This window comes from Daktulosphaira vitifoliae, unplaced genomic scaffold (genome assembly GCF_025091365.1).
Source record: "Daktulosphaira vitifoliae isolate Bord-2020 unplaced genomic scaffold, ASM2509136v1 Scaffold_5, whole genome shotgun sequence".
Taxonomy (NCBI): domain Eukaryota; kingdom Metazoa; phylum Arthropoda; class Insecta; order Hemiptera; family Phylloxeridae; genus Daktulosphaira; species Daktulosphaira vitifoliae.
Window position 1 is genome coordinate 15,607,669 of NW_026099576.1, and position 27,315 is coordinate 15,634,983.

Sequence of the window (27,315 nt, forward strand, 5' to 3'; positions counted from 1 at the left end):
CCGTGTCAAGTGGAAGTTTAGGATAAGGTTGGCCGACCCCAAATACTTGGGATAGAAGAAGACCTTTTTAAATATTAAAAAATACGAAATATTTATGAACAAAAAATTACAAAATATGATTATTTAAAAGAAATGTCCTTTTGATTTTCGACTAAAACTAATATTTAAAGCTATATAAGCAGAAAATCCAAGAAATTAAAAATTCACATACACTAGATTTTGATGAAATATTAACGCTATATTTATAGGTAATTCAATTAACGGTGATCTAATACAATTGAAATTATCAACAAAGATTTAAGTTTTGAATGATTCAAGCAATTAAATGGTATAAAAGATAATTTTTAGTTCTTTTAAAACGATTTTAAAAATTTCATATTTGCTAATAATATTTAATTTTTTTATAATTTTCCAAATTTATTTTGCAAAGTACATTAGACTGGGTGATAGATGGGTCAATAACAATTTTAAAGCAAGTACCTATTGAGCTTTTAATACATATAGTGGATATTTCTTCAAAATATCCGCTATATGCGTTTTATGAAATTGTATAATCCTAATTATTAGTTTTCTATAAAAACAGTATTTAATATGTAACAGTAAGACCTATAGTATTAGTAAAATAAGTGATAAAATGTGTATAGGTGATTAGTATCCCGAATCTACTAAGCATCATTAGCAAAACTAAGAAAAATTAGTGTTTTTTAATACAGGGTGATTCATTAATGCTAGTCACTTGATTTCTCTTAATAAAATAAATGTGTTAAGAAAATTATTTTTTATTTTTTATTTATCAAATATAAAATATTTTTTTGAATTTATAACGAATACCTTATAATGGCGTTTAGTTTCCTTTTTAAATTGTAATATACAAATTTAACTAGATTACAATAAAAAAATGATTTAACTTAAAAAATGACTGTACGATAAAAACATTTGAACCAATTCTTCGAAAGTTATTAACATTTTTATATCTAAGTGGTAGGATAGATGTGGCCAAGTAACGTGTTAAGATAAATATTGTAATAACGGAATCTCACCTCCAGTCTATATTTTAATATGATAATAAAATTTGAAATAATGGGTCTAAATCTCAATTGTTTTGAACTAAAAAATTTCAAAAATTATATTCCTAACACAATTACTATTTTAAGAGAAATTAAGTAGCTTGCATTAAAAAAATCACCTTGTATAATAACCTTGCTCTTGAAAAAAAAATAAAGCTTGAAACATATAATAAACATACAATAATAATAGAAAATTGTGCGTGCACTTTGTAAATTGTATTGTACTAATACTAGAATTAGTATAATGACTTGGGCGACAGTAAACGCTTGTGCTGACAGTAAAAGGTGGGAAATTTTAAGGTGTTGCAACCTTAAACGATGGTGGTGATTTATTTTTGAAGAATCAATAATACAACGAAGTTGACAAATGCAATTAGTACATGTATTGAAATAACATTTTTGAAAATTAACTTTTGTTTAATTCTAGTGCATTTTTGTTAAAAATATTTTAAGTTGAGTACTTAGTTTCATCTCAATTGTAATTCAGCAACAGGTTTCATTAAGATCATACAATATTATGAGGAATCAATATTTTCAATGGGTAAATATTATAATTACCTTTATTTTTATTTTAAAAATGTATTGAAATTCCAATAACTAATTTTTTATTAATTGACTGAGTATAGATTTAGAATTATAATATACTCTTAAATTATTTTAATTATTATTAATTTTGTAAAAAATAATACTAATGGCATAACAATTCAGTCTATTTTATATGATTATATTATGGTGAATCTTAATCCTAACTAATTTTTCTTAGATTAGTTTTTTTTATTGAATTAAAATGATTTTTCATGTTATGAAATTAAAAACTAATAAAAAATTCAACTTGTTTATTTAATTTCAAATAATCATTAATGTTGACTTTTTCCTTAGATTCCATAGATATAAGTGCTCACTCTGTATTTCTTTTAAAATAGAGCACTATATTGTAATCAAAACAAATCCATGGGATAATTTTAAACTATTCCTTTTTGGTAAAATGTTTAAATATATCAGAAAAGCTTAAATTATTTTACTACTATGCATTTAATCACGAAATTTAATTTTTAAAAATCAATCGATAGTGTTAATTCATGAAATTGTTATGAAAAATTTATTTAGATACAAACTGAATGAATTTCTTAAGTAATTTGTATCTAAATTCTTATATAATTTTGTAACAAGACAAATGAACATTTTTGTGTTTTATCTTCATTTGAAATAATAAAAAATTATCACGATTTATGAATGTACAAGTAGTGGGTTTATTAATATTCACGAAAATAACACACATACATATACATATTATAAACAACGTTAAATTATATACAAAGAAAAAGTCCACACACTCTACCGTTAAAAGTTAAAATGAGTTAATTCAGTAGTGGGGATAAAAAATTCCCAATAATAAAAAACTCTAACACACATTGGATGCAGCAAGTATAAATGATATTTGACGGCGATTAACATCACATTAATAAAACGCTTCGATGTGAATCTGTAAAATTTCAATAAAAATTGTTTATTTATAACTTAAAAATTTCCAATTTTTTCTTTAATTTAATATATAATTAATGAGTAATGGCAAAGCCAGGGGAGGCCAATGAGATCCTGACCTCCATGTGTAACTTAAATATACCGCTTCATAAAATATGACTATTACCTCCACACTTTCTTAATCATTGTATTTTTTCATGTTTCATAACGTTTAATAATGTTATTAAACGTTTTTATAACGTCATTTAATACATTTTTATTTTTACATATTTTTTTGTTATTTTAGAGTACAACTTTAAAACAAGCTTTAACGAGGAAAAAGACTGACACTGATGAACCAAGCACTGAAAAACTTAAACGAGCTTTGAATTTTGTTGATTTAACTGCTCTTGGTATAGGTTCTACGTTAGGATGTGGTGTATATGTATTAGCTGGTTCTGTAACAAAATCAGTAGCAGGTCCAGCTGTTGTTTTATCCTTTATTATAGCTGCCGTTGTTTCTGCTTTTTCTGGTAAACGCAAAGCACAATTTGATTAATAAAAAAATTTATGCATGGGTCAAAATTTTTTTCAGTTTCAAAATAAATTTTATGAACAAATTGAGGGCACAGCAATAGGAAATCCGCTATCACCATATTTATTTTAAAAAAACACTTATGGCGGTTTTCCAAAAATTTGGGTTAGGTATGTAGATGATATTTTTGTAGTAATAAACAAAGATTTTAATATGGAGGTTTTCATACAACATTTAAATTCATTTTATCCATCAATCAAACTCACGTACAGAAAGTAGATGGAAAATTTATGAATTTTTGTATTAATTAAAAAAATAGGGAAAGACTAAATAATTTCGAAAAAACACACTCACGTTCGAGTATATTCAGAACAATTTGAACCATTGTTGGCCACCCAAAATAGCAGCTTTTAATCGATTATTTCGATTAATAAAATATATATTTATAAAGAACGTAAATAGTTAGAAAAAACTAATTATAAGGGAAGCAATAGTAAAATTTAAAAATGAGAATAATTTAATTAATTGGGATTTTGGACCACTAAATAATTCATTATGAAACTAGAGTAAAATGTAACAATGACTATATGATAACAGCAAGTAGTGATAACATCACTAATTGATAAAGAACAAGGGTTTATAAGGAAGTATTTTTAGGTCGGCATGTCAGTATGTTTTCAGCGTTAATAATAGTAACACTTTCCCCAAAATACGTATTCACAATTTTTTTTTAATAATTTTTATAGCTTTTGAGTTAAATATTTTTTATATATTTTAGTATTGAATAAAAATGTAAACTAAATTTAGTTAAATTTAAGTAAAAATGTTTCTAAAAAGTTATTAATTTTTATTTAGGATTATGTTATGCTGAGTTTGCTGGTCGTGTCCCAAAAGCTGGATCTGCTTATATTTATAGCTATGTGACAGTTGGTGAATTTACTGCATTTGTAATTGGTTGGAATTTACTTAGTGAACACCTTATAGGTAAAGTATTATATTCATTAGTAAAAAATGACTTTTACTTCTTATATTTATAATAGTGTATAATATCCTGCGTATAATAAATAAAATGCATTTTCAATTAAACAATGATGAAATTATTTCAATGCTTAAAAATATAACTATATTAATCCGTTTTATTACTAATTTTATTTATTATTTTGTATTTTTTAAAAAACTTCATTAAAATTTTTATTTTATTTCAGCCGTTGCTGCTGTGGCTAAAGCGATGAGTAATTATGTTGACACTTTACTTGGAAATCCATACAAAATTTTCATGTTAGAATTTATGCCAATAAACATAAGCTTTTTATCTGAATATCCAGATTTTATATCATTTTTTATTATATTTATTACTACAAGTAAGGATACATTATAAATAATTAAAAAGTATAGATAAATGCATACTGTAGCGAATCTATAGACCCTCTATATTATATTAAATTCTATACAATTTTGTCTAGGGATGGGAAATATCTTAGGATAAACATCGATTCAAAACTATAAAAATCTGAAATTTTTTCATCAATAACTTCAATAAAAGTTTGTCACATTTCTTTAATGTCTTTTCTTTTATTATTAATTCTTTTATTTCTTTATTTCTTCGCATGGTTTGTCTTTTGGAAAATATGCATTGGAATAATATTTACTTACTATATTAAATCTTCAATATACAACTATGATATACAGGTTGGTCGTAAACCAAACCTATAACTATATTTTAACAATTTAACAATAGCATTACAAATTACTAGGACCCGAATAGTAAAAAAATTCCTAGTTTAAATTATGATTAGGTATTTAGTTTTTATTGAAACTAAATTACTGCTTTTATTAAAACAACAGTTTTTTCATTCTAGTGCTAGTGGCATGGGGTGTTCGTGAATCTTCGCTAGTTAATAATATTTTTACTATTGTAAATTTACTAACGATATGCCTAGTCATTGTTTCTGGATTCTTCAATGGTAAAGTTTTCACATTTATAAAAAATTATATCATAAATTTACAATATATATTCATTAATTCTAGCAAATTACTCTAATTGGTCAATAAGCAAAACTCAAATTCCGATCGGTGTTAAGGGAGGCGAAGGTGGATTTTTACCATTTGGCTGGGCTGGCGTAGCTGCTGGTGCTGCTAAATGTTTTGCTGCATTTATAGGTTTCGACTGTATTGCAACAACTGGTAAACTTAATTATAATTGATGATTGACAACTGTTATAAAATTACAATATAATATTGAAATCAGTAATTCTTGTAGTATAATTTCGATATCGATATTGTATTATTACAATATTATAATAGTAATTAACTGCGGGGTAATTTTTCATACAGTACTAAATATGTTTAAGTTCAAAAAGAAAATTTTTATTATGATACTCTCATTTTTTGTATATTCATAAAAAAAATTGTATTTTCAGTACTCAAGCTATCTTGAAAAGTTAACATAAAATGCCTAATATGAACTTGTTTGTAATATATGTTATTTATTTTACTTGAAATTAAATAATTCCTTTAAGAAAAATTAAACTTTGGCTAAATATTAGCCTAGTAACTAGATCTTTTCATTACTATCTCATAAATATTATTTATTTATGAAAATCTTTTACTTTCTTTTGAGTATAACTTGACAATTCAAATAAAGTTATATTTATAAAAACTTTTTTGCTAATAGACATCAAGCCAAATAGTTACTTCAATTTGATGTCATAAAATATAAAACTTTTTAGGAGAGGAAACGAGAAACCCGAAGAAGGATATACCTATAGCAATTGTTACTACGCTTGTTATCATTACATTAGCATATTGTGGTGTAGCTACAGTGCTCACATTAATGTGGCCTTACTACGATCAAGTAATTATATTATATTAATTACCAATAAATTTTTGATAAATTTATTTTATATAGGATCCCGATGCACCATTACCAACACTGTATAACAATTTGGATTTACCTGTTCTTAAATGCGTTGTTTTAGGAGGTGCTATATTTGCGTTGTGTGCAAGGTTTGTTGAATTTTATAACTATGTGGTTAAAATCACTACTTACTAGTTATATTTTCATTATAAGTATTTTAAGTATTACAGTCATATTAAACAATTTATAAATATTAACTATACATTTTGAAATCTATTAAATATAAGGAATGAATATATAATATATATATATATAGGATTATATATCTTATAATTAATTATTTTTTAAAAAAACGTATTTAATAGAAACTAAAAAAAATTCTCAATATTATTTTTAATTGTTAACTATTTAAATGGTTTAATTGAAATGAGTTACTATATTTAACCTCGTATCGAAGCTAAAATAAATTATCAATATATAATTAGATGACCCCTTCTTGCCGAGTCCACTATCATTTTTTTTATACTAACACTTTTATAACAGTAAATTCAAATTACTATAATGACATTTTATTGCATTATAATGCATTAAAATACTAACTATAACTATAATAACAACATTTGTCCATTCAACTATCAAAATAATAGTAAAAAATAACAATACACATGAATAACTAAGGTCCACGCAAGAGCGATTTCTCACATCACGTCTACATTTTAATTGTTATCTCCTTTTAGCATCTACCCAAATATTTGGGATCGGCTCTACTTTAAAATGATTTAACAGAATTTTTACACTAGATGCCGACCTAATGCTACCTCATTATGAAGGTAAAGTGAGTGACACTGTTGAAACTTTCAGGTGACACAAGGCTTTAAGTCAAATCAGTTGCTATTTCATCCTGATAAAATAGCAGCTAATTTTCTTATAATATTATTATAACATGATATAAATATACAAAAACAATTGTTTATATTGTTTTAGACATTTTTCATACATATTTGATGAATCTTTTGGTATATTCGATTCTAATAAAAATGTATATTGATAATATTCAGTTAAATATAAGATATAGGTGATTACTTTATCGTAACCCATTCAATAATTCACAAAATACAAATAATTTCGGGAATATTGTTTGACTTTTTTTAGTTTTGTATACGTCTTCATCAATCATCAAATATTTTTTAGGTCCAGCTCTATTTCTTTATATTTTTTTAAACATACAATTTTACCTAGCATACAATAAAAAAAATTTTCTAATTAAGAAAATGACTGATCAATAACAACTTTTGAATCAATATTTAGGAAATTATCAACATTTTTAATTATAGACTGGAAATTAATTATATTAACATTAGATATTTTTTATGCCTAAGTATAATAATGGTAATAACTTTTAAGTTATTGGGTAGCCTATTGTTTCAACATACATTGAAATAAAAGGAGATTATTGCCAATTTTTTTAAATTTAACTAACTGATGGGTATATACAAGTATTACTGTATAGTTTTACCGAAATATAACCTAGATGAGTTTTTAGTACCATCTTTAAATGCGAAAAATAAATATTGATAAAAATAAGAACACTTAGATCTCTATAAAATTCACTATAAAACAAGGTTCACTATAAAATGCTAATAACTTCCAAATTACTGGTTCAAAAGTTGTTAGACCAATTATTTTCTAAATTGCATAATTTTCTATTTTGTAAAGTAGTGAAAATGTATGGTTCTATTAAAAAAAATTTGATTAGACTCTTATAATATATGGATATGCTATGTACACGGAACAATTCTTTTAATGCTAACTATTAGATTTTTCTTAAATAATAACTTTTTTTTGGCTTTTGTTACATATATATATATATATATATATCTAATATAAAATATTTTTTTATGTTCATCCTTTATATTTAATAATAGTGTTAACTTTATTTTTCAAATAGGAACATACATAATTAATCAACTAATTTATTATACAGAGAGTTTTCTCTCTGTAAAGTCCTTTTACATATCTTGCATTTTTGTTCAAGGAACAAATTTTATTCAAAGAAATTCAAATTCAAAGAAACAAACAAATTATTTTTCCGCTGCCATTATACAAAGAAAACTAATACAAAAATGATAACAAAGGAAACAGGTCGATTGTTATAAATAATGAAAACAATAGAAACCCATTTTTTTACTTACTGAACACTCTATAATGAAGTAATTAATAAAAAGACTGTCCGATAATAACTTGTGCATCAATATTTCAGAAATTATTAAGATTTTTATATCGAGGCGGCGAAATGAGTAAGGCTTAGAAATGACTAGTGATAAAAATAGTTGCGCCTGCGCTTTACCTTCAGTAATGTTTTTAAGTTATTTATAACTTACAAAATACTGGCCCAAAAGTTGTTGAACAGTCCTTTTATTAATTACAACATTATCTAATAAATAAGCTAGTTAATTTTGTATGTTTCCTTTTAAAAATTTTAAGTTGATATCCTTATAATTATAATTATTAGGGATGATAATAAGAAATATTTTATAGCTAATAAATTGAGTAGCTAGAAACTAAAAAAAATCACAAACTAAATTTAAAAAATACATTAATTTAAATAAAAATTATGGATTATATAAATATTTATATTTTCATATTTTATTTAAATATGTTTTATATTATGTAACCAATTATGGACAAATGACATTTTTAAATTTTATTAATTTTAATCACACTTAAATTTAGTAATGAAATAAATATTTATAACTCTACTATTGGTATGAGTTAAATATTGTATCCATAAAATTAAGAATGTATTTAAAAAAATAATAAGAATTTAAAATAATTATGGATTTGCAAATGTTAACATCCCTGTCTTCCCTCACATTCCCCTACTTCGCTCACATTTCATATCCATATTACTTCATGTATTAAAATACTTATAACTTCATGAGTAACATGTCCTAAAATTATTATCTACCCATAGATATTTGTTGTAAGAAAAAATCTAAAAATGGCTATTTCAATATTTAACAAAAAATATATAATTTTTTTTTTATTAGTGAGAAACAATTTGTTTTGAATGTAGTCTAAGAAGATAATAATAATTAAAAAATAAAATTTTAGAAAAATGATGATAATTGAATCAAAATTTATTGGATATTTGTTACTCAACCTAGATATTAAAAATATTTATTTCACTGCATATTCATTGACCTGCTTTATAAATCAATTCATGGAATATATTTGAAACTTTTATTTTCAGTTTATTAGGAAGTCTTTTTCCGCTACCGCGAATATTATATTCAATGTCTAGCGACGGTCTTCTATATTCAATTTTATCAAAAGTTAATTCAACAACTAAAACTCCGGTGATCTCTACATTACTATGCGGGCTTTTTTCCGGTTAATATTTTTTGTTCAGTAAATTTGAAACTATAATTAACTATATATACTATTTAATATATATTACAGGTAGTGTAGCAGCTATATTTAATTTGGAGCAATTAATTGATATGGTATCTATTGGAACTTTTCAAGCTTATACAATAGTTTGTATTTGTATTCTGATACTACGGTTAGTTATTTGTAATATTATTCTATATTTTTATTCATTATAATTTTATTTCAGCTATCAAGATAATTGTTTACCATGTGAAATGACTGAAGAAAAAAAAAATCTAAAATCCTCTAATATGTGGGTTGTTTTCTCGAAGCAAAAATTGCCTAATTCAAGTACTCAATATTTATCCAGGATATTAATCATGACTTTTAGTATGTAATTTTTTATAGCTATATACATATTTTTATAGTAACTAAAATTCATAGGGGGTATGGGAAAAATTTTCCGGATTTAAATAATATGTAGTATTCGAGACTTTGTGCATTTATAAAATTGGATTGAACCAATTCTAGGACGCCCGATTCCATGAAATACCATATGAACTTTTGATTAAAATAAACTTTAAAAAAGCATAAAATTCGGATTTATCAGTGAAAATTGATTTATTTCAAACTCTTCCTCTTCTGAAAAACTTTTAGTTGTTGGAAAACAATCAAACTTTTTAGAGCTCATACAAATTTTTAAAAAATCCAATTTTTTGAAAAGCATGATTTTTTTTGTGAGCAGTACAATTATTTACTTATCTACCCTGAAGTGTGAAATTAAGCTCATTGATCTTTGTAAAAATGTCGTCTAAATAGACGATTTTAAGTAGCCAAATTAGATCAAGAAATCAATTTTTTAATTCGAAATTGTGTTCCAAAAAAAAGGCATGCACCTCGTCTCTTAATTTAAAAATACGAGATGGTGTCTTTCCTCGAGATAACCACCTGACCTCAGTATGTAAGAGAAGAAAAGTATGTACACTTCCCATGTTCTCACGTAGATTTAGAATAAACAATTTTAAAGAGTTCAAAATTTTTTGAAATTATTTATTTTTACGACCTCATCAAGAGCTTTCTAAAAATTATAGGTAACTTTTTTGCTACAAGTGTCTGCCTATTTATCATACAGTGGCTACTAGAACAGTTTTGGCAATATTTTAATAAACTGTACAGCTCCATTAATTATACCAGTCATAGCTTTTGCTCCATTAGTACAGATATCAACGCAGTTTCTCCATTGTGTTTTATTTTTTTTGAGAAAAGAATTTACAAGACCCAATATTTCAACTCCAGTAGTACGTGTTGGTAGAGATTTGCATAATAGAAGATCCTCTAAAAATATGTTTTCGTGCTGATAACTAACGATGACAATTAATATTGCAAGGCCAGCAACATCGTTAAACTTGTCCATTTGTAAGGCAAATTTGCACAATTTGAGACGACAAATAAGATCATTCTGCATATTGGCTGCTAAATCAATGATACGCTTAGCTACCGTGTCATTCGACAATGGAATATTATATAATTCTTTTGCCAATTTTTCATCTAACATACATTTTACCATCTCTATAGTATAAGGTTTTATAAGACATTCAGCAATTGAGTAAGTTTCACCGCGTTGAGATATCTGAGAGCTGACTAAAAAAGATGCCTTGGTTGCGCTTTATCATTTACGATTTTTGTGGTTTAAACCATAAAGTTTATTGTTTTTATAGTTTTCGAATAAAGAATTCTACATTTTAGGTTCGATGCGAAGCTGAGAAGGTATGGTTTTACTATGATGTGTTTTTTTTTTTATCTGTTACCACTTTTTCTCAGCTCTCATAAAATTTAAAAATCGCTAATTTTCGGAATTTTTAAAATTTGTTTACTTAAAATTGAACAAATCAATATAATTCTTTTTTATAGATGCATAATATTTTTACCTTTCATTGGGTATATTTTTTTTATAAATCTGACCCTTTATCCGCCCACAGGGAAGATTAAAAATGACAACTTTTTCACAAAAAATTAACTTTTTCAACTTAACTTTTGAAAATGTTCCGGAAGGTCTGACACTTTTATATAAACCTTAAATTAAAGCTAATGTAATGTACTTTATTATGGAAAAAAAAAAAATTTCGGTATTTATTTTGTCTTCACGGTAAAAATGGCTATCGAATGCTATTTTTGTGTTAAAATTCTCGATTTTATTTTTTACATTTTTAACTTTATAATGCTATAACATATTGAAAAGTGTATGGATCAAAACAATGTTTTATAAGAAATAATATTTATATCTCTTTTTAATTCGATATACTCTATCTTAATCAGGATATTAATAAGGAAATAGCAGATCATGTAGCTTTTGGAATAATCCACAATTTTTTTAAAATTAAACAGTATCTAAAGATTTGCATCAAAGCGTTTTTTTTTATAGTGATTTTAATCACTGTCAGATATCATTATAAATGATCCAACTATGCCACGTCACCACTGTGCCACGACGATTTTAGCTCGAGCCATAAAGCTATTTGGTAAAACTTTTCTGCATATAACGCACTGAGTATTATCATTTTTATTCATAAAACCTAATGATAGATAACTTTCTTCATTCCTCCTAAATTTTTTAGTTACTGTCCTAAAATCTTTTAGGGCGATTTTATTAATATAACATTTTTTCAGGTTTTGCATCGATAGTTTTTGGTATCAGCCTAGCTAGTTTAGAAGTCATTAACTTTAGTGAACGAGTATTATTCATTATTCTATTCTATTGTGCTCTAGGTATAATTATTATGTCAATTTTGTTAATGTCAAGGCTTCCACAAGCGAAAGAAAATCTCCCCTTTAAGGTTATATCTTTAAACTTATGTACGATCATTTTTAATCTAATAAGCAATTTTTATTTTACCATAGGTGCCATTAGTGCCTCTTGTGCCATGTTTAAGTATACTATTTAATGTATATTTGATGATATTATTAGATTACAAAACTTGGATACGATTCTCAGTATGGTTAACATGTGGTGAGTATTCTTTATCAATGATATTTAATATATGTATATAGAACATCTGAATAATGTTTACAGTGTGAACATTTATATATTATTTGTAAACTTTACTCGTAAAAATATTTTATATAATTTTTTATAAAAAATGAGATTCACTAATACCTAATTTTTTATTTGTGATTACAGGGTATATAATTAATAGCCGTTTATTTAAGTTCTTAAAAACATTTTATTGGATTTATTTATGTTTTAGGACTACTAATATATTTTTTTTATGGAATGAAAAACAGTTTGGAAGGTAAGAAAACGATAGCTGAAAAAAATAGAAATGAATTAGTGTCAAATTACTAGTTATTTTGAACTATGCAGCAGAAAAAGTTCATTAATTAAATATACACACGTGTTAAATGCTATTGTGATGATCCTATATATATATATATATTCTATTGATTAGCCAATAAATTCGGACAGTGCATCCTGTGTCTTGTGATTCATGAATTTATTTTATTTTTTATAAGTTTTATTTTACAATATATATTTATATTAAGTTTGTCTGCACCTTTTATTCCACTATATAAGACCTATAAATATAATATTTCAATACTCACGAACATCAGGCATGTTAGGTACATAGTATATCATTAGTGTGGTTACTGGTGGTTGTTATATATATATATATTTTTTTTTTTTTAATGTTTTATAAGCCTATTAAGGGCCTTAGTGGCTTCCCCAAAAGAAGAGATATTTTAACCATAGATACTCCGGGACGGGTGGTTACCGAATATTACACTAAAAATATTTCTACAATGTGCTTAAAAAATATCTTTTTAAATATTTGCTTATAAATATTATGAAAATATATTAATTAGAATAAATATAGATTATTTAACTCGAAATATTTGTTGAATATATTATCAATATAATTGTTTAAATATTATAAATATATATCTTGTTGGCCAACTGTGGAAACTTAAGAGAGACAAGCCATCCTCTTGCCTCCCTTTAGTTACACCCTTGGATGTTATTGGTATCTAGTTATATAATACTTATGTATTATATATACATATTCCTAAATCCTTAATAAGTAAACAGACGTTTTCTTTAATTAGTATCAATTTTAATTAACCTAATTCAATTAAGCTAGGTAAGTCAGGTACAGTAAAAAAAACCCTTGTTGCTATATTTTGCAGGCCAATTTTTTTAGTTTTATCAGCGCGATGATATCGTATTATAGCCCTGTGAAACTTAAAATCTTAAAAAAGTTTTTTAATTATAGTTATAATATATTTTTATATTACCAACAATATAGGTAAATTTCTAACTTACAAGGAGAGATCGTGGTGATGAAATCGACGATTTTCAAAAAAATTATATGAATCCAATATAAATTGAATATTAAGTTGCATTTATTTTGAATTTTTTTATACGGGAAAAATGACTTAACAGACAAAAAACTTTTTGAACTACATTAAATAGACTATTTTATCCTCTTATATTAGTAGCAATCTGAAGGGTCAATTGGTAAGTCTCTAGCCCTTGAAGTACGAGGTTTAAATCTGCATAGTGGTCTTATTTTTTGCATTTTTTTAATATATTCATAAAACATCTTACAAAATATTGTTACAATATTTTTTTTATAATATTTTAGAAATATACCTTTAAAATATTGTAAGAATGTAATATTCGCTGCCAAAGTATATTCAGAAAACATTGTGAGAATATTTCAAAATATTCTAGGAATATTTTAGAAATATTTCATTCCTATGTGGGTGAGTTCGTCTTTTGTTAACAACGTTTCTTTAAAACAATTGTGTGCCTTATAATTATTTTATATAAAAAACAATAATAAAAAACCCCATCACAGGGGGGTCGTAGCACAGTGGTGACGTGGCATAGTTGGATCAAGTATAATGATATCTGACAGTGATTAAAATCACTATAAAAAAAAACGCTTCGATGCAAATCTTTAGATAGTGTTTAATTTTAAAAAATTAGTGGATTATTCCAAAAGCTTCATAAACTGCTAGATCCTTATTAATATCCTGATTAAGATAGAGTATATCGAATTAAAAAGGGATATAAATATTATTTCTTATAAAACATTGTTTTGATCCATACACTTTTCAATAAGTTATAGCATTATAAAGTTAAAAATGTAAAAAATAAAATCGAGAATTTTAACACAAAAATAGCATTCGATAGCCATTTTTAGCGTGAAGACAAAATAAATACCGAAATTTTTTTTTTTTTTCCATAATAAAGTACATTACATTAGCTTTAATTTAAGGTATATATAAAAGTGTCAGACTTTCCGGAACACTTTCAAAATTTAAGTTGAAAAAGTCAATTTTTTGTGAAAAATTTGTCATTTTGAATCTTCCCTGTGGGCAGATAAAGGGTCAGATTTATAAAAAAAATATACCCAATGAAAGGTAAAAACATTATGCATCTATAAAAAAGAATTATATTGATTTGTTCAATTTTAAGTAAAAAAAATTTTAAAAATTCTGAAAATTAGCGATTTTTAAATTTGTAATTTTTTTGGAGGTTTCCCCATTTACGGGGAACGATGAAAATTTTTTCAAATTTTGAGGGTAATTTCTTCAATTAGATATGATTTGTGATCTTTTGACGTACCATTGAAAGAAATCGGTTTAATGAGAGCTGAGAAAAAGTGGTAACAGACAAAAAAAAAACACATCATAGTAAAACCATACCTTCTCAGCTTGGCATCGAAGCTAAAAAAATACTTTGCACAAGTAGACATTTATAATTTTTAAAAAATGTTTTATAGTAGTAAGATAAGTTTTTAGTAATAATTAATATTTATTATTTCATCATAAGCCTACTAAATACATTGTTATTATTTTGTCATAGACATAAGCTATTATTAGTGAAATTTAAGTGATTATCATAATTTGGCTTTATTAAAATGTTTATAAGACCACAAATTAAATTAAACCAAATTCTGCACTCGAACCTAAAAACAAAGAAATTGTAAATTAGGTGCTCTAATTAAGTGTCCTCAAAAGGGTATTATACATTTACATTAATTAAATTTGTTGTGTGCTTAACTTACTATATATTTGTCATTTATCAATGTTAACGTTATCAACCGTCTATAAATTATCATTACTATTCTTAAATTTAATTTTAATAAAAGTCAATAAATCATAATAAAATTTAAAGATGAAATTATAGTTTTTTTGCTGTCTCGAATTAAGTTTAGATGATCGACAACCCTAGCTAATCTGGCTTTCATATACCAACCCTTAGCCCATATCTATTATCACCTCATTAACACTTTTTATAATCTCTTTTAACTTTTACAATAAATAGCTAGGCGAGAATAACTTCTAGGCGTATAATAACTTCTTATTCTAAATTCTTCGGATGTGAATTGTTCAACCAATATCTGGTACTTTGTACCTTTCAAATACACTTTTGTTAATGGTTAATTTTACTGGAAACCAAAATTCAGCCATAACATAGCTGCTCTAATATATATATTATTGTATGTCTTTTTCAAATCAATAAATACTTTCATTAAATTTTGTCGAAATTCATATTTCTTTCCTAATATTTCATACTTACTCTTTTGCAATGGTTTGTTCAATAACACCCTAGCAAACATCTTATACGCTGTATTCAAAAGGGCGATTCATCTGTAGTTCTTACACGCTTATTTGTTTTCTTTTTTATTTAATGCTATAATAATAGCTTTGTTCCAATCCTCCGGAAGTTTATTTTTCTTCCATATAGTCAAGCACAATTCATGAGTAATTTTTATATAGTGTCTCGTCTCCATATTTCAGTGGTTTGGCTGAATACCATAGGTACCAGGTGTCATCTAATTTTACAGGCTGTTGATTGCTATTTTGGTTTCATTTATAGTTATTTCGCCTATCTCCTGATTAACTCCATCTAGATTTTAGGTTCTCAGGTACTTCCCCATTAAGTTGATTCTTAAAGTATTTTATTCACCTAGCTACTTTTTCACCAGGATCTATCAATATCCTTCCATCTACATTCATAATGGCTTCAATATAGAAATACATTTTCTATACTTCTTAATATCCATAAAAAATATTGGCATCCTAATCATCAAATAATCCTGTTCGGTACTACTTAATAATTTATTCATAAATTTACTCTTTTCTCTCTGCAAGGTACTTTTACATATCTTGTGTCCTTGTTTAAGGAGTTCTTCCGCTTCTAAGAAAATAGATTAATTCTCACAAACAATGAGAACAGTAGAAACTCGTGTCCTTAATTACTGAACACCCTATATAATAAATAAATTAGTTAATTTTGTATATTGCCTTTTGAAAATATAAGCTTGATATCCTTATAAGATATTAAGGATAAGAAATATTTTATTACTGATAAATTGAGTAACTAGAAACTAAAAGAAATCACAAACTATTTTTCAAATATTGTATTTATTTTGCAAATAATCAAGTAGGATCTGATAATCCGATCACCTTTATTTATTAAATAAAGGTATTACCTAAAATTCTTTTTTATTCAACATTTTTGAAGAAAAAAATTGACCTCTGGAGTTGGCTTATTCAAAAATACACTACTTTTGTGTAAAATTGATACAGCCAAAACCATTCAAAATAAAATAGCTAGGCTGAAAAAGAAAGGAAATAAAAGTAACTTTAATATGGATACCTGACAGACCAACGAATTGACAGACAAAGCAGCTAACAAACAATAACCACCAAACAGAAATAACTGATTTACTAGATTCGGGATATAAAAAGAATAATACATGAAAATATATACAATTTATGGCAAAATAGGTAGCTTTCTTACACAAAATTAATGAAATGAAAAATAATCTTAAAAAGTGGCAAAATTATAATAATCGTAATAGGAATAATGAAATTATAATTAATCGATTTAAACTTAGTCATATGAAATTCACTCATATTTAATGAAAATGGAATATAAACCAATATGCCAATGTTGTTATACATCTTTAACAGTCAAACACGCATATTCACAGAAAACAGATGATACGTAAACGCAAGAAAGCAAAATCAACTTCCAAGACATTTCTGTAAAATCTAAGAACCAAATGCAGACACAAAAGTCATTAATTTTATCACACAACAAACCTAAATAATTGTATCTAAACAATGTTAAGCTGTAATATTAAGTGATTTTATTAGGTAATGGTCAATGTAAATTAATAAAATTAAAACCAATTACAATTTTTAATTAAAAGAATAAACAGTAATAACAAAATTAAAATAAATTTCATTGTTCACTATTATAATTTTCACTTAAAAAAAATGTTTATAATGATAATAATTATAAAGTATAATAGTATTATATAATATAAGTATTATAATTATAATTATAAAATAATTGGTAATTACTTTAATAACATTAAATTTTGTTAAAGTTTATAGACAAATTTTGTTTATTATTATTTAATAATTAAATTACATTTTATCGAAAAATGTAATGATTTCTAAATATATATTTATTACGTAAATTTTTTAACAAGACAGTTTAATTAAAAATGTTTTTATCTTAGTTTAATTTTAAAATTCAGAGCATTGTGTTTTATTTTTATTTTCTATTGGACTTCCTGGTTAAGTTGATAAAACGCTACAGACTCATCTTCTTTGAATCAAAAACAAAACTGCTCAATGAACATTTCATTTTGTTGAACTTTTAATTCAAATAAATACTTTATAAGATTGATTTTATCAGACAATAATTTACTATTATTATCATAAGAAGAATCGTAAAGTTGTTTTAAATATGAAACACAATATTTTGTATCATTTGGATTATGAACCTTAAAAAAGTTCATTGTATCTTTGAGCGCTTGATTAAGCTGACTATTGATACAATCATTGTCATGACTTTGACATTTTACTATTCCTTTGAGACTCATTATTGCATTGTGTACCGGATTTTTCAATAAATTATCTTCTGATGATGATGCATCAGGATTTAAAATTTCAGAAAAATAATTTAACGTATTTAACATTCTTATTAAATAAGTATTAGCTCCAGTAAATGTTGTCATAAATATATTTTTATTACTTACATCATCCATACATAAATTCCAAAAATATTTGGTTAAATTTATGAAGTCTATTAGATTATCAGCATAGAAACTGCTTAGTAATAAATGGTACTGTCGCACTTTAGTTTGAAAAACAGAGATTTCACAGTTATAATCTATTGAATTACTATTCAATACCATTATTGTATCATACTTTTGATGACTTTCTTCATTTTTAATATCAATAATATATGAAGGTTTTTCAGTATTTTGATAGTTCTGGTACCATATTTTACTTTTTATCAAATTATTTAATATATCAACTTGTTGAAGACTTAGACCTTTTGAAAACGTCTTAAAAAAATAAATATATAAGTAAATAAAACAAATTACATACTTGAGATACATTTTTTTAAATGTAAATACACAATTAAATATTGAACAGTTACTTAATTGATTAAATTTAATGTATTCTCGTCGAATGCAACTAAGTTAGTTAAAATAAAGAAGTGAAAAATAAGACACATTTTTAAAAAGAAAAATTTGTTTGTGAAATGTTTTTACAGCTTTATTTAAATTTATTTACACAGTTTTTATACAGAGTGATTCATTAAGGATAAGACACTCATTTTCTCGGTAACTATTGAACATTTTTAATTTTTGGTAAGGAAAATATTGTTTGATTTAAAAAAACTCTACAATAATGTGCAGTAAAAACATAATTTTTTTCATCCCTCAAGGTAAAAAAACATCAACTTAATTTTTCTTAAATGAGAACCCTTATTTTGAATTTGTTATTATGATTTAAAATAAAAATATATACAACTTTGCTCTTATAATTTTTTTTTTCCGATCAACCGTTCATCTGTTACAGCTTGTTAAAGTTAAATGATTTTGGAATAAATTTCTATTATTTTTTATATTTAACTTAAACAAGATATGACAGACGAACGGTTGATGAGAAAAAAACAATTATAAGAGCAAAGTTATATGTATTTTTATTTTAAATCATAATAACAAATTCAAAATAAGGGTACTCATTTAAGAAAAATCAAGTTGATGTTTTTTTACCTTGAAGGGATGAAAAAAATTATGATTTTACTACATATTATTGTAGAGTTTTTTGAATGAAACATTATTTTATATACAATATTCAATAGTTACCGAGAAAATGAGTGTCTTATCCATAATGAATCATCCTGTATATGTAGGTGGTTTTCTATATTTATTCATTATATGATAATGAATACATTTGTTTAAAAAAATAAGAATCAAAAGTATCATGTAAATTATTATTTGGAAATCTGTTGTGAATAAAATCAAACAGTTAACAATATTATTTATGACATTAAATAGGAGTCTTCTGTAGTTTTCAAATGTATTAATTTCAAATTAAGAAGAAACAAATCTTATCAATTCAATTTAAGAGGCCTGTATAGGTTAATCTTAAAGGATCGGTCCCAAATTTTGTACAGCTTATTTTATGAATATTAAAGAAAAATTAAGATATAGTTTAAAAAAAATAAAATGGCTTTCAAATTTTGAGAGCCACCTTATATCAGTACAAGCTGTACCTATCGAGCTCTAAAAATTGGCTATCCTAAAACATTTTTTTGAACAAATAAAAGCAATATTTTTTTAAAAGATTTTTATTAAAAGCATATAATAAAAAAAACTTTTTAAAGTAGTCTAACAATACAAAACAGTTTGAAAAAAAATACAACAAACACTTAGATATATTAAAAGTTATTGAAGTTAAATCAGTTAGATTTGTTCCATTGGTATGATTTTTTAACTTTTTATGAATGAAAACGAAGGGGTGTACTTCGTCTTCCCATTGAACTTTTTTAGGCATAACCGCGAGAAAGTCCTGGACATACTAGAGCAGACAAATTATTTCTTTAATAAACATTTCATGGACTTTTTTTAATAATTTTAATGTTTATATTGCTCAAAGAAAGATAGGAATATTGAATTGTCAATTAAAAAAGTTAACTGCCTTCGAGGTTCGGCGTAGTACAGTTAAATATTTTTTTATAATATTATTATTTATTATCTGACAGTATTTCAAATAATTATAGTAAAACGCTTCAATACGTATTTGAAATAAATTAAAAAAATAATTATACTTACAAAAATTTACTTAACTATTGAAGTCAATTGCTTATAGAATAAAAATTACCGGAAGGTTATTCAGTTTTTAATCACTTATTAAATTAAACTTGTTATAATTTGAAATAATTTAGACTAATGCTAATAATTCATTAATTTGAAAAAATTATACAGAATTAGCCATTTTTGCCAAAAATATTGTATTTTTAATATTGGCTTGAATAACTCCTAAATTTTGAGATTTCGAAAATTTTTCCATTTTTCTTTTAAAAATATATTGTATTCATTTAAATTTTAATTAGGTTTAAAGAAGTCAAATTTCTTGATATTATGATTACGCTTCCTCTCAATACTTTGGTAATATATAAAAATTCGAAAAACTCATCTCAGTCAGTAACCGACTTAATGAAGACCAAGTATAGCTAAATCTATTAATAATTTCTATTATACATTGATTAAAATCACTATCATAAAACGCTTCGATGCAAGTGTGCAAGAAGACAGAAGGAAGTCAAAATATGTGTTAAAGTATTGAAGTGATTTTTAAAAACTCGATTTTAATAATTAAACACTTAAAAATATGTATTTGAATTTTGAAATTTTAATCATTATAAAATTAAAATAATTTTTATAATTTAAGCATGAAAGGAGTTTATAAAAAAATTATTTTACCGACATTTTAGAACAAAATTTATTTTTTAAATATATATAAAATGTATATAAATTGAAGATGAACAGTGGCGGCTCGTGGCTTGGACGACGGGACGATCGCACCCCCTACTAAAATTAATTAAAAGAAGAAAATTAATTGTATTATTCTTAATTCTACATTTTTATTAAAAATGCAAATTTTTAAATAATAAAATAGTTATAAAACATTTGTCCTTTAAAATAATAATGTGTGTATTGTGTTCTATTTTAATATATTTAATTTGACAATTTTTTATACCTATGACTAAAGGTATTATATTTAGAGTAGTATCCCGACCACCAGCACACACGAGCCGCCACTGTGAACAATAACATACAATTTATGATATTGTTCACATTTAATGTGTACAAAATTATTCATAATCTTTGGTACTTACATACTTTATCTTGCACATATAATTCACAATTATTATCTATGAAAAGATATAAAATGATATAACAAGAATGATTTAATTAGATGTCGCTTTCAGTTTACTAATATTTTGTCACATATTTTATTTAAAATTTTTTTTAATTACATGAAAAATCAAAGCCCAATCTTTACGTTTTACACATTACAAATTAGGTAATTTAATTCAGCAACCAAAATCACATATATTTTATAAAATGTTTACAGGCTGTTGATTGCTNATTATATTTAACTTTGTTGATTAAATATTAAAAATTCTATTATATATTTAAAAAATATATAAAATAATGATATATTATCATTTAAAAATCATAAATGTCATTATTTTGTATGAATGTTACATTAATATCAAATTAACTTTTTTATTATATATGACAAAACGTGTAGTAAAAAGTTTTATTTGAAATGAATTAATTAGAAACGACTCCAATGATAGTTAACATACGATATTACATTTCAGTGGTTTTAAATAATATGAACATAGCCATGAAAAATGATTGAACTTTTAGAAAAGAACAGCAGTATAAATATTAAAATATTGAGTGCATTTTTAAGTATGTTAGTAGTATTTAAAAAACAAAAGATTATATAGTATATAAATAAATACTTAAATGTATAGGTACCATACATTTTTGTACCTTGAATAATCAATAATAGGTACTCAAGTAAAGATAAAATGAAGCGTGGTATGCTTAACCTTACAATCAGTATAATTTTTTTGATTAGCTTATATATAAGCATCTAACGCCTTTAAAAAAATAAAAATTAATGGAATAAATTATAATTTTATTCATTTTTTTAAAAGAAAATGAAAATTGGATATATTAGTGCTAATCAGTAATGATTTCATAATGTAAGTTCATTTTTTAAGTAAATAAATCTTTAATATCTTAACATTGTATATTTAATTTATACCTTATAAATTAATAATTTAAGCATATTTAAGTACAGAAATAATATAGTCTTCATATGAAAACTCAATAACGACTACTTTTTTTATTTTTATTAATTATTTTTTATCATCGCTATTCGATTTGCAAGTATAATATAATTTTAGGCAAAATAAAAGACATTATTAACTTCAGTACGATATTTATTGAAAAACAACAATGCAATTATAATAGACAACGATAAGAAAATAATTTTTAAAATTACAAAAATAATATATGACATGTACATATTTTTGTTTTAAAGGTAAAATAATAGTTACAAAAATTTACCTTTTTCTTTTTTGTTCATTGAATCAATATGAGTATGTCTGTTAAGAAATCGGTAAGTATTTTTTACAAATATTGAATAATAAAAATAAAATGTTTGTTGTCGCAGAAATATAAGTTTCAGTGGGGAGTATTAACAAGAACAAAAACTATATCAGAAAATAACGATAAAGACAACTTGAAACGAATTTTAAACCTTTTTGACTTGACTGCAATTGGTGTCGGTGCTACTTTAGGATGTGGTGTATACGTATTAGCAGGTGCAGTAGCAAAATCTATTGCTGGACCCGCCGTAGTGTTATCTTTCATGGTAGCAGCAGTGGTTTCTGCTTTTTCTGGTAAGTAATATTTATAAGTAAAACATAGATGTGAGTAACATTACCTGAAGATATTATAATTCAGTGTTTGTCTTTGTCTTTTCTGTATAATGTGTGAGAAAAGATACTACTTACACAACATAACGTGAACAATATGTAAAACATTGATTAAATGATTTTTTTTTATAATTTCAAAAATTGATATGTCCTCCAATAGAAAATTTAAATGGCATTGCCGAATGAATATTAACTACTAGACAAAACTAATTTTAGATACTTTCTTTCATAGGACTATGTTATGCTGAATTCGCTGGTCGAGTACCACAAGCAGGATCAGCTTATATTTATAGCTATGTGACAGTTGGCGAATTTCCAGCTTTTATCATTGGTTGGAATCTTATAATTGAATATATTATAGGTAATTTTAAGAATAATTTGATTCATTTTTCGTTAAATTTTATTCTTATGCCTCGATAGGAACAGCAGCCGTTGCTAAAGCTATGTGTAATTATGTAGACTCACTTTTGGGCTATCCGCAAGAGCAAATTATGACTGAGTATTTTCCAATTCATGTTAGTTTTTTAGCAAATTACCCCGACATAGCTTCGTTTATAGCAGTTATTTTAGTGACATGTGAGTAAATTAAAATTCAATTTCATAATAAAAATATTTATCATAATTAATTTTTTAAATAAATAATTTTTTTTTCTTAATATGAAACATTAAAAAATTAAACAAATAGCGTGACAATATTTGATTTCTTTAAAATTATTACACATCAGAAATTGGGTTTTTAGATTATTTGATAGAAAAAAAGATTATTATTTAACATTAATTAGCATCATTGAAATAATTTATCATAATTACATCATTGAAATAATACAGTACAAATTATTACGTGTTATTTAATTATTCATATTATTTAATTAATTTAGATTTTTTTTTAATTTAATTATTCTATATTAAGCTTTGAGTGCTTGTGAAAAATAAAGCATTAAACCACCCTGAATTAATTTTTTATTTACTTTTATTGATTTTCTTTGATAAAATAATTTTTAGCTCTTCTAGCATGGGGCGTACAAGAATCAACTATTCTAAATAGTATATTTACAACAATAAATATACTAACAGTTATTTTAGTAATTGTATCAGGATTTTTTCAAGGTAATATTTTTCTACGTTTATTTTTGTTTATTATGAATAAATTTTCTAAATTATTGTTTAATTGCAGTTAATTTTTCTTATTGGTCTATTCCAAAAAATTCAATACCAGAAACAATAAATGGTGGAAATGGAGGGTTCTTACCATTTGGATGGACTGGTGTAGCAGCAGGATCTGCAAAATGTTTTTATGCTTTTATTGGATTTGATTCAATTGCAACAACTGGTAACGAATATCATATACATCATTTATAATATCCAAGAAAATAGTTACATTTATCTATATCAAAAATATGAAAACATTCTATTCTATTTTTAATACCATCATACTAAAAAAAACCTAGGTGAAGAAACAAAAAATCCTAAGAAGACTATTCCGTTAGCAATTATGACTTCACTTTTTATTGTTTCGGTCGCTTATTGTGGAGTTGCTACAGTTTTAACTCTCATGCTACCCTACTATTCACAAGTAATAAAAATATAAATTACTTAACTAGTACATGCATAATATATGATTTACGACTTATACTAAACAAAAACTAAAATTAGGATTCAAAGGCACCACTCCCTCATCTTTATGATTTATTAAACATGCAATTAATTAAATATTTAGTCAGTGGAGGTGCACTGTTTGCTTTAAGTGCAAGGTATGGATATTAATTATACTACAATAAATTTAATCGAACATATTATTTATATTTTAGTTTGCTGAGTGCGATGTTCCCATTACCTCGTATATTATACGCAATGTCTAAAGATGGCTTATTGTTTAATTTTCTTTCAAAAGTTAACCCTACTACAAAGACTCCAATAATAGCAACAATTATCAGTGGAGTTTTTTCAGGTTGTATTACGTTTATAAAATTATTGTTACTTCGAATTATGTAAAACATCTTTTAACAGGTACATTGGCTACTATATTCAATCTTGACCAACTCATTGATATGGCTTCTATAGGTACTTTACAAGCGTATACAATTGTCTGCATAAGCATTTTAATTCTGCAGTAGGTGATATTTAAAATTATATTAAATGAAAATTTATATAAAAATGACACAATGTCGTAATTTTTTTCATCTGTTTTAGTTACAATGATGATACTTTATCAAATGAAAATTATATCTTTAGAACGAAGAAAAATATTACTTCAAAGTTGTTTCATCTATCTTATTTAAAAACAACAAATTCCGATACCCAATATGTATCACGAATTCTTATTGCGATATTTTGTAAGGACATTTTTTTTAAGTGTATTAATAATTTTTAATTTTTTTGAAATGCATAATTGTAAAATTAAAATACTTTAATTAATAATGATGCTTTAAAGAGAGAACAAGAGATAAATTATTCCCAAGATTTATTGAAAATTTTCCCATGGGTAACAAAGTTTTTATGTCTTTATAACTTTTATTTTATTAAAACACCTTTGAAAAAAATCATTTACTTCTAAAATTTGGTTTTTTATTTCCTTATCAAAACAAAGGCCGACATTTTATCCTCTATTAAATACGACTCTATTATTTCTAAGACATAATAAATATACAAAATAAAAAATTATCTTTAGTTATTTAAAAGAGGGTAAGGTCATACTTTTTTTAATAAGTTCTATGAAATTATTTTTTTAACAATTATTGCAAGAAATTATTATTTAATAAATAATTGATGATTGATTATATTAAATTAAGAGAGTTTATTTATTTATTTGAATGACATATTTTAACATAATTTCTTTGAATAAATATACACGTGTAAATTTTAACAGGTTTTAGTTCATTGGTATTTGGTTTTAGTTTATCAAAGTTCGAAAATTCTTCAAATGAAAATATTACTTATGGATTGTGTACGATATCAGCTTTAATTTTAGTTATTACATTAATGATGTTGAGTGCGCTTCCAAAAGTAAAAGAAGATCTTTCTTTTAAGGTTTGCTAAATTTAGTATTATAATAAACTGAGAAACTTCAAGTAAGAAAAATTAAATTCTATTTGTTTCTTTTTCGAGCAAAAACTATTTCAATTGGTCATTTTTACTTCAAAAGTTTATATTTACATTTTTATTTTTTACTAAAATAATTAATAGTCAGTGCAGTCCTCTCAAATCTATTAAAAGTTTTAAGTATATTCTTAATTAATTTTTTTAATACTTCCTGTTTAAGTATATTAAATTTTTATGCCCTAATAATAATTTTTATATACTTTTTTCTGAACTCAAAAATATCTTTTCAGGAATTCGTTTTTTTTTTTTAGTATTAGAGCCTTAAAATGAATCTAACACACTTTAATGTTCCATTACATCAGTATAATAAAAAATAATTACGTAATTTGTTTATGTTATTTTTATTTTTAAAAATTTATAACAAACCAATATACCAAATAAACATTAGTAAACACAAAGAAATATTTTGAAAAAAAAAAAAACTTTTTGTAAAAATTAAATTGGAGCTCAGTTATGATAATTATCTCAATTATAATTATTTATTATCCTAATAATATTAAAAATAACCTTTATTCAATTATATTACTATAGACTCCATTAGTTCCATTAATTCCATGTCTGAGCATAGTATGGAATACATATTTCATGATGATATTGGATTACAAAACGTGGGTACGTTTCATATTTTGGCTTATATTTGGTAAGTTTACTATATCTAATTTAACTGTGCGCAATATTTATCAACTTTTGAATAACTACATAAAAAACAATAATATTATATATGTTTAATTCTTTGTTTTCAGGTTTAATAACATATTTTTGCTACAGTATCAATCATAGTACTGAAAATAATAAAGAACTATTAAAAGACAATAGAGAAGTTAAAAATAAAACAACAATTTAACCATTTTATAAAATATTTTATGAACCCTGAATATGCAACTAAGAATTAAAATCCTTTTGTTAAAAAAAATTATTTTTAATGTATCAGCCATGCTTGTATGTTTTTTATTAATTATATAATGCAATAAAATTGTATCTCTTCAATCATTTTTATAAGAAAGAAATCTAGACACGTATTTAATGATGCTACATATGCCATAAAAATGTAATTTTCGACAAACGAAAAATCATATAA

General features: G+C 24.5%; 3 protein-coding genes across 7 annotated transcripts; 2 read left to right on the plus strand and 1 right to left on the minus strand.

Annotated features, from left to right (window-relative positions):
- Window positions 1-1,308: 1,308 nt before the first annotated feature.
- On the plus strand, window positions 1,309-12,774 carry LOC126907150 (cationic amino acid transporter 2-like). 2 transcript variants are annotated; one of them, XM_050688247.1, is made up of 14 exons: window positions 1,309-1,608; window positions 2,836-3,061; window positions 3,919-4,047; window positions 4,269-4,424; window positions 4,923-5,027; window positions 5,092-5,247; window positions 5,793-5,917; window positions 5,972-6,069; window positions 9,174-9,313; window positions 9,383-9,485; window positions 9,540-9,682; window positions 11,960-12,126; window positions 12,191-12,299; window positions 12,538-12,774. In XM_050688247.1, the coding sequence occupies exons 1-14, from the start codon at window positions 1,585-1,587 to the stop codon at window positions 12,633-12,635; spliced, it is 1,779 nt and encodes a 592-aa protein (XP_050544204.1). In that variant the 5' UTR covers window positions 1,309-1,584; the 3' UTR covers window positions 12,636-12,774. The 2 variants fall into 2 exon arrangements, with proteins under 2 accessions (XP_050544204.1, XP_050544205.1); XM_050688248.1 differs by lacking the exon at window positions 1,309-1,608 and adding an exon at window positions 3,124-3,233 and having other exon boundaries at window positions 2,934-3,061.
- A 4,875-nt stretch (window positions 12,775-17,649) lies between these two features.
- LOC126907148 (uncharacterized) lies at window positions 17,650-21,708 on the minus strand. 2 transcript variants are annotated; one of them, XM_050688246.1, is made up of 2 exons: window positions 21,516-21,648; window positions 17,650-18,669 (listed from the first exon to the last, which is right to left on the minus strand). In XM_050688246.1, exons 1-2 carry the CDS (start codon window positions 21,531-21,533, stop codon window positions 17,932-17,934), a joined length of 756 nt encoding a protein of 251 aa, XP_050544203.1. In that variant the 5' UTR covers window positions 21,534-21,648; the 3' UTR covers window positions 17,650-17,931. The 2 variants fall into 2 exon arrangements, 1 of the variants encoding a protein (XP_050544203.1); XR_007704436.1 differs by lacking the exon at window positions 17,650-18,669 and adding an exon at window positions 20,006-20,194 and having other exon boundaries at window positions 21,516-21,708.
- A 557-nt stretch (window positions 21,709-22,265) lies between these two features.
- Window positions 22,266-27,224, plus strand: LOC126907147 (high affinity cationic amino acid transporter 1-like). 3 transcript variants are annotated; one of them, XM_050688243.1, is made up of 15 exons: window positions 22,266-22,400; window positions 22,742-22,819; window positions 22,874-23,102; window positions 23,371-23,499; window positions 23,559-23,714; window positions 24,141-24,245; window positions 24,313-24,468; window positions 24,587-24,711; window positions 24,792-24,889; window positions 24,947-25,086; window positions 25,146-25,248; window positions 25,329-25,471; window positions 26,005-26,165; window positions 26,769-26,877; window positions 26,981-27,224. In XM_050688243.1, exons 2-15 carry the CDS (start codon window positions 22,796-22,798, stop codon window positions 27,079-27,081), a joined length of 1,779 nt encoding a protein of 592 aa, XP_050544200.1. In that variant the 5' UTR covers window positions 22,266-22,400; window positions 22,742-22,795; the 3' UTR covers window positions 27,082-27,224. The 3 variants fall into 3 exon arrangements, with proteins under 3 accessions (XP_050544200.1, XP_050544201.1, XP_050544202.1); XM_050688244.1 differs by having other exon boundaries at window positions 22,889-23,102; XM_050688245.1 differs by lacking the exon at window positions 23,559-23,714.
- Window positions 27,225-27,315: the final 91 nt, after the last annotated feature.

What these genes read in the sequence shown, in the direction of transcription:
- LOC126907147 (XM_050688243.1), top strand. Translation starts at nt 22,796, where the DNA reads ATGAGTATGTCTGTTAAGAAATCG. An exon ending in GTATGTCTGTTAAGAAATCG is followed by an intron (nt 22,820 to 22,873) that starts GTAAGTATTTTT and finishes TTGTTGTCGCAG; the next exon opens with AAATATAAGTTTCAGTGGGG. An exon ending in TGATTCAATTGCAACAACTG is followed by an intron (nt 24,469 to 24,586) that starts GTAACGAATATC and finishes AAAAAAACCTAG; the next exon opens with GTGAAGAAACAAAAAATCCT.
- LOC126907150 (XM_050688247.1), top strand. Translation starts at nt 1,585, where the DNA reads ATGAGGAATCAATATTTTCAATGG. An exon ending in TATTATATTTATTACTACAA is followed by an intron (nt 4,425 to 4,922) that starts GTAAGGATACAT and finishes TTTTCATTCTAG; the next exon opens with TGCTAGTGGCATGGGGTGTT. An exon ending in ATATTTGCGTTGTGTGCAAG is followed by an intron (nt 6,070 to 9,173) that starts GTTTGTTGAATT and finishes TTTTATTTTCAG; the next exon opens with TTTATTAGGAAGTCTTTTTC.